Genomic DNA, 15018 nt, shown 5'->3' with positions numbered 1-15018 from the left:
AAAATAAAATCTTCTATGAACTCACTATACTCCTAACGGAATACCTTGGGGTGTCTTCTTTCTAAAATGGGGTCATTTGTGGGGTTCCTATACTGCCCTGGCATTTTAGGGGCCCTAAACCGTGAGGAGTAGTCTTGAAACGAAATTTCTCAAAATGACCTGTGAAATTCTAAAGGTACTCATTGGACTTTGGGCCCTTTAGCGCAGTTAGGGTGCAAAAAAGTGCCACACATGTGGTATCGCCGTACTCAGGAGAAGTAGTATAATGTGTTTTGTGGTGTATTTTTACACATACCCATGCTGAGTGGGAGAAAGATCTCTGTAAATGGACAATTGTGTGTAAAAAAAATTAACAAATTGTCATTTACAGAGATATTTCTCCCACCTAGCATGGGTATGTGTAAAAATACACCCCAAAACACATTATACTACTTCTCCTGAGTACGGCAATACCACATGTGTGGCACTTTTTTGCACCCTAACTGCGCTAAGGGGTCCAAAGTCCAATGAGCACCTTCAGGCTTTACAGGGGTGCTTACAATTTAGCACCCCCCAAAATGTCAGGACAGTAAACACACCCCACAAATGACCCCATTTTGGAAAGTAGACACTTCAAGGTATTCAGAGAGGAGCATGGTGAGTCCGTGGCAGATTTCATTTTTTTTTGTCGCAAGTTAGAAGAAATGGAAACTTTTTTTTTTTTTTTTTTTTTTCACAAAGTGTCATTTTCCGCTTACTTGTGACAAAAAATAATATCTTCTATGAACTCACTATGCCTCTCAGTGAATACTTTGGGATGTCTTCTTTCCAAAATGGGGTCATTTGGGGGGTATTTATACTATCCTGGAATTCTAGCCCCTCATGAAACATGACAGAGGGTCAGAAAAGTCAGAGATGCTTGAAAATGGGAAAATTCACTTTTTGCACCATAGTTTGTAAACGCTATAACTTTTACCCAAACCAATAAATATACACTGAATGGGTTTTTTTTTATCAAAAACATGTTTGTCCACATTTTTCGCGCTGCATGTATACAGAAATTTTACTTTATTTGAAAACTGTCAGCACAGAAAGTTAAAAAAATCATTTTTTTGCCAAAATTCATGTCTTTTTTGCTGAATATAATAAAAAGTAAAAATCGCAGGAGCAATCAAATAGCACTAAAAGAAAGCTTTATTAGTGACAAGAAAAGGAGCCAAAATTCATTTAGGTGGTAGGTTGTATGAGCGAGCAATAAACCGTGAAAGCTGCAGTGGTCTGAATGGAAAAAAAGTGGCCGGTCCTTAAGGGGTAGAAAGCCCTAGGTCCTCAAGTGGTTAAGTCAGGCCGTCCAAGCAAGTTCAGCCTGAGAGCAGAAATGTCAGATGCTGAAAGTCATCTCTAGGAACCACAGATTTGTATAACTTGACTTGCAGGTAACTCTTGCTATTGCAATTTCCAAAGTGCATTGGTCTACCATTAGATAGAATCTATATGTTAGATCTATCATGGAGGTGGGCTATAAGGAGGCATTTACTATCCCAAAATAACCTCATAGTAAGTTTGCTTATGGATATCTGAGCCAAAACTAGGACTTCTAAAACTGCATACTGTGGACAGACAAGGCAAATGTAGAGTTATCGGACCTCATTTTTTGTGAATACCAAAGCATTTCACTGATACCAGCTGTAAAGTATGACAATAAAAAAGTTATAGGTTAGGGTAGATTGAACCTTGAGCAGCATTATTCTCAAGCTCCCAAGTCCATGTGGATTTGAAAATAAATGAATGACCATCTCTGAGAACACTGACACCATGAGAATCCTTTTTACACTTGGCCACTGCGTCACCTCACTGCAAGGGCTATGTAAGTCTATGGAGACTTGCACACGGAACGCGATGGGACGCGGTGCACCAAAGGTATCCAAATCACTGCATTCCCGACACAAAGTCTGCAGTGTGTTGCTGCATGTTCCATGCCTATTGCACGGATTATGGAGCAATGCAAGTTAATGGGTGACAAAGAGGGTGTAAACAACGGAATCCAGGGGCAGTGCTATGCATATGATCCTGTTGCCACACCATGGTGCAGGGTCATATGAAGACGTATTTCTGCGGTGATGCGGCAACAGGCTCCCCTGCCGCATGATTACTGCACCGCTCAGGTGTAAATGGAGCCTAAAGCTCAAGTGGACCTTAAAATGTTTCCATTGCTCCATGGTCCTCATGCTCACATGCCCATAATACTTGTTTTTTTGTGTTGGTGAGGAGTTAATATGGGCACTCTAACTGGTCTTTGGCCGTGTATGCCCATATGCTGTACTGCACTAAGTGTTCTGACATGTCCCTCTCATGGCTAGCCTTAAGTTTTTAGCAGTCGGTCTAACTGCTACTCCTTGGTGAGTTTTCATACCTACAATGGCCAGCCTTTGCTCCTCACACACTTCAGTGAGCCTTGAGTGTTGGGTCACAATTGATCATTTCCTGGACTGTTTTTCATTTGAATGCTCTCACGTAATAGTGTTGGTATTTAAATTCGACATAGCCGATTTGAAACACCTGAATGCTCACGACTACTGCTGTTGAGCACCAAACAAGGGGACAGGGTCAGGAGGAGTTCACAGGCTTTCGAGTCACTTGCATTTCACGTGACTCTGATGCTTCCTGTTTGTGATACTTACTTTTTCCTGTTTGGAAGGAGGAAGCATCTGAGTCATGTGAAACGCAGCGTAACTCTCAAGCCAGTGATTTCCTCCTGACCCTGTCCGCTTGTTTGGTGTTGAACAGTGGCAGTGAGGAGTATTTGGGTGTTTAGAATTAGAGCGCCAACACTATCAAGTAATATCTGTAATGGGGCATAACTACAAATCATGTCCCCCTCCCCCCAGCAAAACTTTGATGGGGCTCCTGAGAAAAACCTTTAATGTTCACATCCTTTTCCTTGCCTACCACTGGTGACCCTTACAGCCAAGGAACCCATCTTGTAAGGGTCCTAAAGCAACTGAGGACATCCTCATCTTCACACCCATAACAAGAGTAGCCACGAAAACACCTGATGTGAAGGATGGACCCCTTTATCAGAAGGAGTGAAGTAGTAGTTGGACCCTCTTACACCCCCCCCCCCGTCCCGTCCCGTTGCAGGGGCTGCCCCCAGTAGTTACACCCCTGATATCTAAGAAGGGTGAAAAGTATGTTTGATTTGGGAAAAAACTCATCTGAGACTTTACTAACATAATTGACCTGTGTTTTGTGGATATTTGTGGTTCAGTGAGTTACTTTGTGCAGGTTCTCCTCAAAGGATATAGCAGCAGGGGAACTGGATACACTCCACGTGAAGTGCCTTGTCACGCAGTATATTGCTATACAGGAGCTGCAGGCTCAGTGACGTGTATCGGTGACATGGATTGTCTCTCCTGTGAGATGGTTTGTTCCTTATAAGTTGTAAGCCTCCACCATCAGCAAACAGGACTGCGGAGCACACCTGTCTGCTTAACCTGACTGATAGGTCCAGGTTTTTGATTTACAGTGCAAACCGATACATAGGTGGAGAGTCTGCACAATAACAGGGAATGGCTGATTCTCTATTAGCATCAAGTGTGCCAGTGTTGTACGGAAACATCTCATGCCACTATTAAAACATTGACGTGGCATGTTTGTTTATTACTTTCTCTACCATTAGTAGTAGAGAGTATTCTTTTTCTAGGGATAAAAAAAATCATAGTTGTCAATGTGTTAAAGTGGAATGATCATAAAATGACAGTTCACAAATCACATATCACATTATTCACATATCAACAGGTTACATTACACACATCAGATCAATGATTTAACAGCTTGTCTTGCTATAAGAAAAAAGGCATGTGCAGCTCAGACCCGCCTCATACCAGCAAGAGTACCTGTCTCTACATACAATACAAATCATTAGTAATATCTGCTGATGTGTAAGATGCAACACAAAGTTACTATATACAAGTAAACATACAAGTAAAACCCCCATTATCCCGCACCAGCAGGGATTGGCTGATGCTGGATAAGTGTAGTTTCTATTTGCTTGAGAGTCAAGTGCCTAGCTAAAAAAACAGTTCTATACCCCCACGGTATACTTACCATAAACTCTGTATTAATGCTGACATGCAGCTTTTAAAAACAAATTAAGACAAAGGGCAGTTAAAAGGTTTATTACTGTATAACAAAGGTCCCCAAACTTTTTCGGTCAAGAGCCAGGTCAATATACTTAAGACTGCTGGGGGGCCGAAACATGCATAAAATGATGTTGAAAAACATTACATTGAATCTAGGTTTTGCTTCCGCTCCAATCATGCCCAGAGGAGAACCAGCTGCAGCCCTTCAGTCATGTGGCGCCCGAAGAACGTCTTTGTGCACCAGACAGTGAAGCATACTCAGGTGACAACCTGCTGTCCATTTGGACAGCAATGTCACCTAATGCAGAATTGGATTGGAAGCCAGCGAATGACTGCTCACTGGCTTCTACAGTATGTGGATGGGGGACTGCTATTCTATATGTGGGCTGCCGATATTTAACTACCTAAAGCCCGCCCCACGCCAATGGGCGTGGACGCGGCGGCAGCCCCAGGACCGCCTATGCCAATTGGCGTCAAAGTCCTGGGGCTCTGATTTGCAGGAGATCACTCGCAGGCTGCGCGCGCATCTCCTGCTCGGGGGCGGAGCTCCACCCCCTCTTCAGTCTCCGAGCGGCGGTTGCCGCTCGGGAGACTGTTAGACGGCGTGATCGCCATCTATTTACATAGTACAGCGCTGCGATCAGCTGTACAGCTATGTCACACGGCTGTCCCCCTGGGGGACAAGAGAGCGATCGGCTCTCATAGGCTGAAGCCTATGACAGCCGATCGCAGGATTGGCCGGCTGCAGGGAGGGTGGAAGGGGAATAAGGAAAAAGAAAAAAAAAGTACATTTTTGTTTAAAAAAAACGACAAATATTTATTAAAAAAACAAACAAACACCTGGGGGGCAATCAGACCCCACCAACAGAGAGCTCTGTTGGTGGGGGGAAAAGGGGGGGGGGATCACTCGTGTGCTGTGTTGTGCGACCCTGCAGCCTGGCCTTAAATCTGCAGTGGCCATTTTAGCTAAAATTGTCCTAGTATTTAGGGGGGTTTACCACTGTGGTCCTTAAGTGGTTAAAGGTGCAGTGAGCTGCATCCATAAGTGATAGATTTTGTGTTTGGGGGGCCAGTGAAAAAGCCTCTGCGGGCCGCATTTGACCCGCTGGTCTTAGTTTGAGGACCACTGCTGTATAAGGAAGTATGAGGGCTGGTTCACACTGCAAGAGCTTTTTCTAGTTTCAAAGGTTTTTTTATTGAGGATAGAAAAGTAAATAAAATGTGCATGCATTACATTTGTACCGTGATTATACAGTTTGCTGTATCTCATAACAAAGTCTGTGAGGCAATTGTACATATAAACAATAAAATTGTATGAACCATAAATGTATCACGAGTTTCCTTATGTATAATTGTAGCATTGTAGCAGTTGTGATTTGAAAAGCTCTTGCTAATGTAATGCTATGTGTGCGATCCCACTGAAGCAAAGTGATTTCACAAAAATCAGACATGTTGGAAAAATCTTTATATTTGATCAAACGGAATAATCGAACGAAGTTATCTAATTAAAAAAGAATAAAAGAAAAAATTGTACCATGTAAGGGCACCATTACTGCTTACAGATCTCTCTCTGGTGAGTCTGCTCATTAGCAAATTATTTGAGGAAACCAAGATGAGCATAATATTTTAATGTATCAAAAGTGTAAAAGAGGTTTACAATTCTTCAAAAAGTTTAATCCTTGAAAAAACATCCCATGGTGAACAATAACGTGCAATAACCACATAGAGATGATCAGTAGTTTGTGTTAAGGCGTTAAAACAACCTACTATCATCTTCAAACTTTTTGAAGAATTGTCTACCGTCTATTACACTTTTGATACATTAAAATATTATGCTCATCTTCAAAAAATTCTTTGGTTTGCATAATTTGCTTATTCCATATCCATATGGCCGATTGGGCCAATCAACGTGCGGGGATCAAGTCCTATAAAGTCACTGGACCCGCCAGGGCTTAGGGTGGGTGCAGTGGAGCAGCCGTTAGTTACAAGGAGCGCACGTAAATTACCAGCGCCCGCTATGGTACACTACCGCAGAACAGCGTGTGCTGAGCTCACGCTCCTTTTATGAATCAAGCCCACTGTGTTATTAACCCGAAGAAGCGAATGAAACCCGAGAAACGCAATGAAGGTTAAAGAATAATTTATTGGACACCAAAAACAAATGATGCGTTCCTTGGGTTTCACTCGCTTCTTCGGGTTAATAACACAGTAGGTTAGGGTTAGTAGGTTGGTAGTTTACACTTACACTGGGGTGCCTCCTCCCACTCTAGATATGCTGTAAAAAGACCTTGTTTGTGTTTAACCCGAGATCCACTTTAGAATTTCAATGCAGCCTACTAAACAGTTGTAAGATCTAGGAGATGTCTTTTTTGTTTTTTGCTTCTTAGTTTGCCTCTAACTACTGGACATGCATGTTTTCCTGACCTGCCTGTGTTGAACTGTGTTACAGGAACAGCAGCTCCCATCTGTGCCAGGGACATCAGTGATGTGCTGATGAAAGAATTTGCCTTTCTGTCAGGTAAGCAGAGTGTCTCTCCCTGTCTCCCTGTGTTATCTTGTAATTATATCCTCGCCCTGAACTTGTCCACTGTGCAGCAAAGTGATACCCTGAGTATTATGCTCCGGTCTCTAATACCACAAGAAGTGTAGTTAATAAAACATCACGGGTATTTAGAGCCATATAAGGTTTCCTTGAAGAGCTAATGATGTCAAATGTAATTATTAAAAATGCATAATCTATTTCTTTCATACACAAACACTATTGTAGAAAACTTGACATCAGTTGCATATGTACGGACAACAAGATTTCGGTTGTTTTTTTTAAGATGCATCCTTTAAAGGGCTCCCCAGGGCTCAATCCTCTCTCCCCTGCTTTTCACCATTTACATGCTACCGTTGGGAAAACTAATCCAAAAACATGGCCTGACATACCACTGCTATGCAGACGACACCCAACTATATCTTTCCTTCAAGCCTGGTGTGACAGACCCAACTCTAACTATAAACGCCTGCTTACGTGAACTACAGCAATGGATGAATGACAACTGGCTGAAACTAAATGCAGACAAAACTGAAGTCCTTCTGATTGGAGGGCAGAGCATGATAACAAAACAACTTAACTTGCAGTCTTCACCACTGGGAATAGGAGGCACGGATCTATGCAGCTCTGATCATGTGCGTAGCCTGGGAGTTCTAATTGATGGGGATTTAAACTTCAGAACTCAAATCTCTGCTGTGGTGAAATCATCCTATTTTCACCTGAAGAACATTGCAAAAATCAAGCACCTCATACCCCCAGAAGATCTGCCAACCTTAGTCCACGCCTTCATCACATCCCGACTGGACTACTGCAATGCTCTCTACACTGGCCTTCCAAAAAAGGCCTTGTACCGCCTACAGCTGATACAGAATACTGCTGCCAGACTGCTAACCAACCAACCCCGTCACTGCCACATAACGCCAGTCCTGCATTCCCTTCACTGGCTACCTATAGAATGGAGGGTCCTATTCAAGATTGGCCTACTGACATTTAAATCCCTGAATAATCTAGGCCCTGGATACATGAAAGATATGTTACAGCTGCGTAGCAATCCCCGCATTCTCAGATCCACAGGTTCTAATAATCTAGTCATACCCAGAGTCCACTTGGAAACTTTTGGTCCCAGAGCCTTCTGTCATGCTGCCCCTACGTTTTGGAACTCCTTACCTCAACAGATCAGGACAGCCCCATCCCTAGACGTGTTTAAATTCAGACTGAAAACCCACCTGTTCAGTCTGGCATTTGCAGAAATATAACTTTTGTTGTGTGAATACTTCATCCTACTAATTACTGAATCTGAGAGAGCCTAAGCGCTTTGAGTCCTATGGGAGAAAAGCGCTATAGAAATGTTATTGTATTGTACTGTATTAAAGTAAATCTGAAGTGAAAATAAACTAAATATTATATTGATAACTCTGTAAATATCCCAGAATGCAGCACTGAGGTCACACACCATATAGAATTCCTAGTACTTAGCAATAGAAAAATCCAGAGGGTCCGCATGCTGAGTATAAAGCCTGGGTCAGACCAGTAATTGGTTGATTGGTAAATTGTGGTACAGCAGAAGAATTCTACTGGTCTGCATATGCCAGGCTAAACAGTTGGCTTTTCAGTCTAGATTTGAATAACTCCAGGGATGGAGCTGTCTTTACTGGGTGTGGTAGGGAATTCCAAAGGGTAGGGGCTGCATTACAGAAAGCTCTGGTCCCAAAGGTTTTGAGGAGCACTTTGGGAGTGACCAATGCTGATTTGAGGTTGTGAGAGGTGTGGTGCAGTTTCGGGGAGTCCTGATTAAGGGCTTTGCCTCTGACACTGGAGACAAGGGTTCAAATCTCGGCTCTTCCTGTTCAGTAATACCGCACAGCCGTAGGAGACCTTGGGCAAGACTCCTTAGCACTGCTATTGTCTATAGCACATGTGTCGAACTCCAGGCCTGGAGGGCCAGATCCATGCCAGTGTTTAGGATGGACTGAGAAAGAGAGGAATGTGTTCTACCTGATGGACCACACCTTTCCTGATTCAGACCCATCAATTCATTTGAGCTGTGTCAAAAATGTGTGAGGATCTCGGCCCTCATAGGACCAGTTTGACATCCCTGGTCTATAGAGAGCGTCCTAGTGGCTGAAGCTCTGGCGCTTTTGAGTCCGCTAGGAGATTAACAAAAAGGGGGATATAAATGTTCTGTGTCTTGCCTTGTTCTCTTGTCTTCTTGTATCTAGGGCTCAAATTGTGTAGGGATTGTGATGTCAACAGTCCAGTCTTGAAGAATATTCTCCATTTTACAAGTAGCCAGTGCAGAGAGCAGATCGTTGCAGACCTGAATGAAGTATTGTCCTTTATTGTCTTATACACCAGATATCCATGGTAATAGGATGCTGCCCAGGTTTTTGCAATTTCTGTATGAGCAAAGTGGCTTTTATTTCAATACCTGTGCTGCCAGTGTTTAGTCTGCCTGTAAGACTGGTAGTTTTTTTTTTTTTTGGAGTGGCTCTTTTGATGTTGTCTGCTAAAGGAGTGAAGGGAGTACAGCAATGCAGGATGACTAGCACTGCTCGGCCCAATAAGATGGAAAGCTATGCTGCCCTTTTGGAACTATGGTAGGACGTATACTTTGGTGTCGTGCCCCGGGTACCCTATCTGAGCACTTGATGCTGGCATTGCGTTGCCATTGCAACTCCAGCGCGTACATCTATGCTTGTGCATGAACTGACCACACTATCATTGAGTGACAGGGTGATCCAGCATGATTGCCCTATCAGCACACCCGGCATGGAACAACTGAGACCCAATGACATGTGTGATAGGCGGGACATGGGGCAGAAGGGGTGCTTATTGCAGATGAGCAACTAACATGAGAGGAGAGAAGCAGCATCCAGACAATACATTGAGCATGATATGTTTACATAATGCCTACATATGCATATTTTATGTATTTTTTTTTTACTTATGCAAATGTTTGTTTATTCAAATGAACTGGACGGGAACAATGCAAGTAATGTGGAGATGTAGTTATCTATTGTGGGGGGAAACGCATTCAAAGTGGACCTGAACGCTTGCCTGTGCAAGGAAAACAGAAAAAAAATGCACACTGTGTGTTTTTAGAGAGAAAAGCCTGTGTAATTTCCCCTCATCTGTAAGTAATCACAAGTGTAATTTGGTCTATCAGCTTTGTCAGCATATAAATGCGGCAGTCTCGGCATTCACAGCTAATATGTAAAGACAAGATGTTAACTGTTTGTCTGCTTCCATGAAAGCAGAAAGTAGACACATGTGGACGCAGTGCACGGTAAGTTTACTGGGCTTTATGCAAATTATGTAACCCAGTACGCCATTTGTGTGACTCGAGTTATACATACCGTACAACAAATACATAACCTGTTACACAAACAACCTACATGTAAAATGGGAGGAGCACCAATGATGTAACCATCTACATAGTTTGCATAAAGCCCAGTAAACATAACGTGTATTGCCTGCACATGCTGAACTGGACCTGAACTCTTGCACAGGACAAAAGGAAAACATAGAGAAATCCACCCTGTATGTATTTAGTGAGTTTAGCCTGTCTAATTGCCCCTCATCTGTGACTAATCACAGCTGTAATTTGATCTCTTCAGCTGCATCAGCTCAGAAATCTCCTTGGCCTTCCTGCTAATTTGTAAACACAGGATGTTAACCCTATGTCTGCTTCCATGAAAGCAGGAAGTAGACACACTGCAGATTTATTGCAGGATTTGAATCCGCTGTAACAAATAAATGTTTTTCTTTAAAGGTTAGTATGTTGTTGCTTACCTTTTAGAGCAGAGGGGAAGTTCTGAATGCATGTCCGCTTTAACAGGGTTTAGTGAATAAACCTCAAAGAGAGATACATCATGATTAAAAAAATATGAGGAGAAGTAAGTCCTACACTAAAGTACACCTGAAGCCTTTCAATATAAAAAATAGATCCTTACCCAAGTAGTGTGAAGCCTCTTGGAAGTCCAGAGGCTTCCTGTAGCTTCTTACACCCCATTGTTCCTGCAAATGGCCCCTCTTGCTTTTGGCTGAAGCCTGTTGTGTACCGGTAAGCTTCTTCCTGTGCTCGCAACCAGGGACAAATGGGCATGTGCAAGTAAGGTCCGCCCATGCCCAGTGGAACAAAGCACTCGTGTACAGAGGGAAAAACAATGCACGATCTGCTTCGTGTTGCTGAGCACGCGTAGACTCACACATGCCCAGTTGGGATGCACCGCGGCCAGAAGGACCTTACTAGGGATGGTCGGAAATGCCAATTTCCAATCTCGTGCAAAATCCGCATTCCGCCATTGCCAATTACTGTTACTGCTACCGATACTGCTTTCCGCTACCAATTTCCGCATTCCGATGTGGATTTCCGCCGGAAATCACGGAAATTGACTAACATTGATTTTCTCAAAAACTATAAGGTCTTTTTGAAAACTTTTTTTCATCTTGTTCACAAGATTCTGTTTAATAAACCCTGATTTGGTATGTCTAGGACTTATGGAGGCTTTGCTATTAACCGCTAAAGTTGGCCGATTTTTACTGTAATGTAAAAAGCAGAAAAGCTGCATTATCCGATATGCGGTAATTTTAAGCCAATCAGAAGACGCAGAATGAATAAGCCAATCAGAGAATGCGGAAATTTCCACCTTAATCCCCATTCTCTGATTGGTTTATTCATTCCGAGTCTTCCGATTGGCTTAAAATTACCGCATATCGGATAATGCAGATTCTCTGCATTTTACACTACAGTAAAAATCCGCTGACATTAGCGGTTAATAGCAAAGCCCCCATAAGACCTAGACACAACAAATTTTCAGGGTTTATTAAATAGAATCTTGTGAACAAGATGAAAAAAAAGTTTTCAAAAAGACCTTATAGTTTTTGAGAAAATCGATGTTAAAGGCGGAAATCCGCCTACCGCACTTCTATTACCGATTTGCGCATTCTGATGCGGAAATGCAATTTCCGATCGGAAATGCGGAAATTGCATTTCCACGGAATCCAAATGAGCATCCCTAGAGCTTACTCCAGTTGAATACGTTTAGAGTTTAGACTCCCTTCCTGACTGGCATAATGCTTACTTTGGAAAACAAGGCATTCAGCAGGAAGGCATGTGCAGCTGCAGGCTGTCAGTGGGGCAGAGTGTTTTGACTCTGTGACAGATAAGCTGATTGATATTACTGTGTAAAATATGATTTGTATAAACAGCAACAAGATGTGCTGCCAGAGAGGGCTGAAACATAAGAAAAATCTATAATATTTCCATATCATTAATATTGTGTATTTCTATAGAGCTGACATATGCACAGTGCTTTACAGAGTATATAGTAAGGTCTGTATCTGTCCTCAGAGGAACTCACAAGCTAATCCCTACAATAGACAATCTAACCTCCCCAGCATAGACTAAGGCCAGTTTTGAGGGGAAACCAATGAACTTGTTTGTTTGATCTTGGGCCGTGGGAGGAAACTACAGTGCTCAGAGAAAACCCTCGTTATCTCGACCAGAACATACAGACTGTGTAAAGACAGTTTCCTCCTGGCCCAGATTTGAAACGGGACCCTAGCCACTGCAAGGCAAGAATGGTACCCATGACGCCAATCCCCCATCCCCACCAACTAAAATGCAAAGCGCTGGCTTGATGAAAGTTGTAGTCCAGCGGACTGCACAGACATTAGGGACCTTTGGTCTGAAGACGCAAAACTGGGTCAATCCTCCAGTACAGTCAAAGATTGGCCGCTGTTTCGATAATTATGATGTCTGGGTCACCCTGAGCTGCTTGGTTACTCTGTTGTACTGGTCCAAGCCCTATCCCATAGAGCCATTTCAATCCCTGCCATGTACTGAGGAGGACCAAAAGTCCAAAACAGATTGTCTACATATGGCGTTGATGTGGCTCTGTAAAATGTAAAACTATAGGTTAGTGATATACCAGCGATTCTGGATGCAAGCCTAGTTCCACGGGCATAAAGAGATAATTTGCATATTCAGTAGCGGTGCATTGTGGGTAACTACAGATGTTCACTTAAAGCTGAATTATCACAAGTACCTTCTGTTTTAGGAAGGCAAATCACACCGATCACAACATCAGGTGGATATTGCAGATAGGCTTACAAGCAAGGTAATGTTTCTCTTGGCAGAAATCAATTAAAATTATATCACACTATTTAAATTCTAAAATCAATAATACTAATAATAGAGAGCACTTCTCCGTGTTTGACTTGGCTTCCTCTGTCTTGGAAAGCCGGCTCATTATGGATTGGCTAACAGGCTGTCCTGGATTACCGGTAAGTTTTTGGTGTGGGTGCTGCATGTTAGGGCAGTAGTATAATTAACCACTTCACCACTGAGGGGTTTTACCCCTTGAGCACCAGAGCAATTTTCACCTTTCAGCGCTCCTTCCATTCATTCGTCTATAACTTTATCATTACTTATAACAATGAAATGAACTATATCTCTTGTTTTTTTCCGCCACCAATTAGGCTTTCTTTAGGTGGGACTTTATGCCAAGAATTATTTTATTATAAATACAGTGGGTTGCACAAGTATTCGGCCCCCTTGAAGTTTTCCACATTTTGTCATATTACTGCCACAAACATGAATCAATTTTATTGGAATTCCACATGAAAGACCAACACAAAGTGGTGTACACATGAGAAGTAGAACGAAAATCATACATGATTCCAAACATTTTTTACAAATCAATAACCGCAAAGTGGTGTGTGCATAATTATTCGTCCCCCTTTGATCTGAGTGCAGTCAGTTGCCTATAGACAATGCCTGATGAGTGCTAATGACTAAATAGAGTGCACATGTGTGTAATCTAATGTCAGTACAAATACAGCTGCTCTCTGAGGGCCTCAGAGGTTGTCTAAGAGAATATTGGGAGCAACAACACTGTGAAGTCCAAAGAACACACAAGGCAGGTTAAGGGATCAAGTTATTGAGAAATTTAAAGAGGAACTGTAACGCCAAAACGGCCCCTGGGGGGTACTCACCTCGGGTGGGGGAAGCCTCAGGATCCTAATGAGGCTTCCCACGCCGTCCTGCGTCCCTCGGGGGTCTCGCTGTAGCCCTCCGTGCAGTCCGGGCAGCGGTGACGTCATTATTTACCTTCCTGGCTCCTGCGCAGGCGCTCTGATGCCTCTCGGCGCCGAAGTAGGCGGAAATACCCGATCGCCGTCGGGTCTGCTCTACTGCGCAGGCGCAAGTTTCCGGCGCCTGCGCAGTAGAGCGGACCCGACGGAGATCGGGTATTTCCGTCTATTTCCGTGCCGAAAGTCGCCACAGCGCCCCCGCTGGAGCCAGCAAAGGTAAATATTGAAATGACAGTCGGCACAGTCGCCGGCTGTTCGGAGGGCTGCGGCGAGACCCCCGTGGGACAGAGGACGGCGTGGGAAGCCTCATTAGGATCCGGAGGCTTCCCCCACCCGAGGTGAGTACCCCCCAGGGGAGGTTTTTGTTGTTACAGAGTCTCTTTAAAGCAGGCTTAGGCTACAAAAAGATTTCCACAGCCTTGAACATCCCACGGAGCACTGTTCAAGTGATCATTCAGAAATGGAAAGAGTATGGCACAACTGTAAACCTACAAAGACAAGGCCATCCACCTAAACTCACAGGCCGAACAAGGAGAGTGCTGATCAGAAATACAGTCAAGAGGTCCATGGTGACTCTGGACGAGCTGCAGAGATCTACAGCTCAGGTGGGAGACTCTGTCCATAGGACAACTATTAGTCATGCTCTGTACAAAGTTGGCCTTTATGGAAGGGTGGCAAGAAGAAAGGCATTTTTAACAGAAAGCATAAGAAGTCCCATTTGCAGTTTGCCACAAGCCATGTGGGGGACACAGCAAACATGTGGAAGAAGGTGCTCTGGTCAGATGAGACCAAAATTGAACTTTTTGGCCAAAATGCAAAACGCTATGTGCGGCGGAAAACTGACACTGCACATCACTCTGAACACACCATGGTGGCAGCATCATGCTTGGGGGGGGTGTATCTCTTCAGCAGGGACAGTGAAGCTGATCAGAGTTGATGGGAAGATGGATGGAGCCAAATACAGGGCAAACTTGGAAGAAAACCTCTTGGAGACTGCAAAAGACTTGAGACTGGGGCGGAGGTTCACATTCCAGCAGGACAATGACCCTAAACATAAAGCCAGGGCAACAATGGAATGGTTTAAAACAAAACATATCTATGTGTTAGAATGGCCTAGACAAAGTCCAGATCTAAATCCAATCGAGAATCTGTGGCAAGATCTGAAAACTGCTCTTCACAAACGCTGTCCATCTAATCTGACTGAGCTGGAGCTGTTTTGCAAAGAAGAATGGGAAAGGATTTCAGTCTCTAGATGTGCAA

General features: G+C 43.4%; 1 protein-coding gene across 6 annotated transcripts in view; it reads left to right on the top strand.

The window, feature by feature from the left end:
* MCF2 (MCF.2 cell line derived transforming sequence) overlaps positions 1-15018 on the top strand; it is a 209828-nt gene that overhangs the window by 41141 nt on the left and 153669 nt on the right. For all 6 annotated transcript variants that reach the window (XM_068250993.1, XM_068250996.1, XM_068250992.1 and 3 more), the window contains exon 2: positions 6571-6639. In XM_068250993.1, coding sequence (XP_068107094.1) covers positions 6571-6639 — 69 coding nt within the window. The remainder of the gene's footprint in view (positions 1-6570; positions 6640-15018) is intronic.

The sequence above is a fragment of the Hyperolius riggenbachi genome, chromosome 8 (genome assembly GCF_040937935.1).
Source record: "Hyperolius riggenbachi isolate aHypRig1 chromosome 8, aHypRig1.pri, whole genome shotgun sequence".
In the NCBI taxonomy this organism is placed as follows: Eukaryota; Metazoa; Chordata; class Amphibia; order Anura; family Hyperoliidae; genus Hyperolius; species Hyperolius riggenbachi.
Note: the sequence above shows the minus strand (reverse complement) of the source record. Positions and strands in the feature narration are given on the sequence as shown.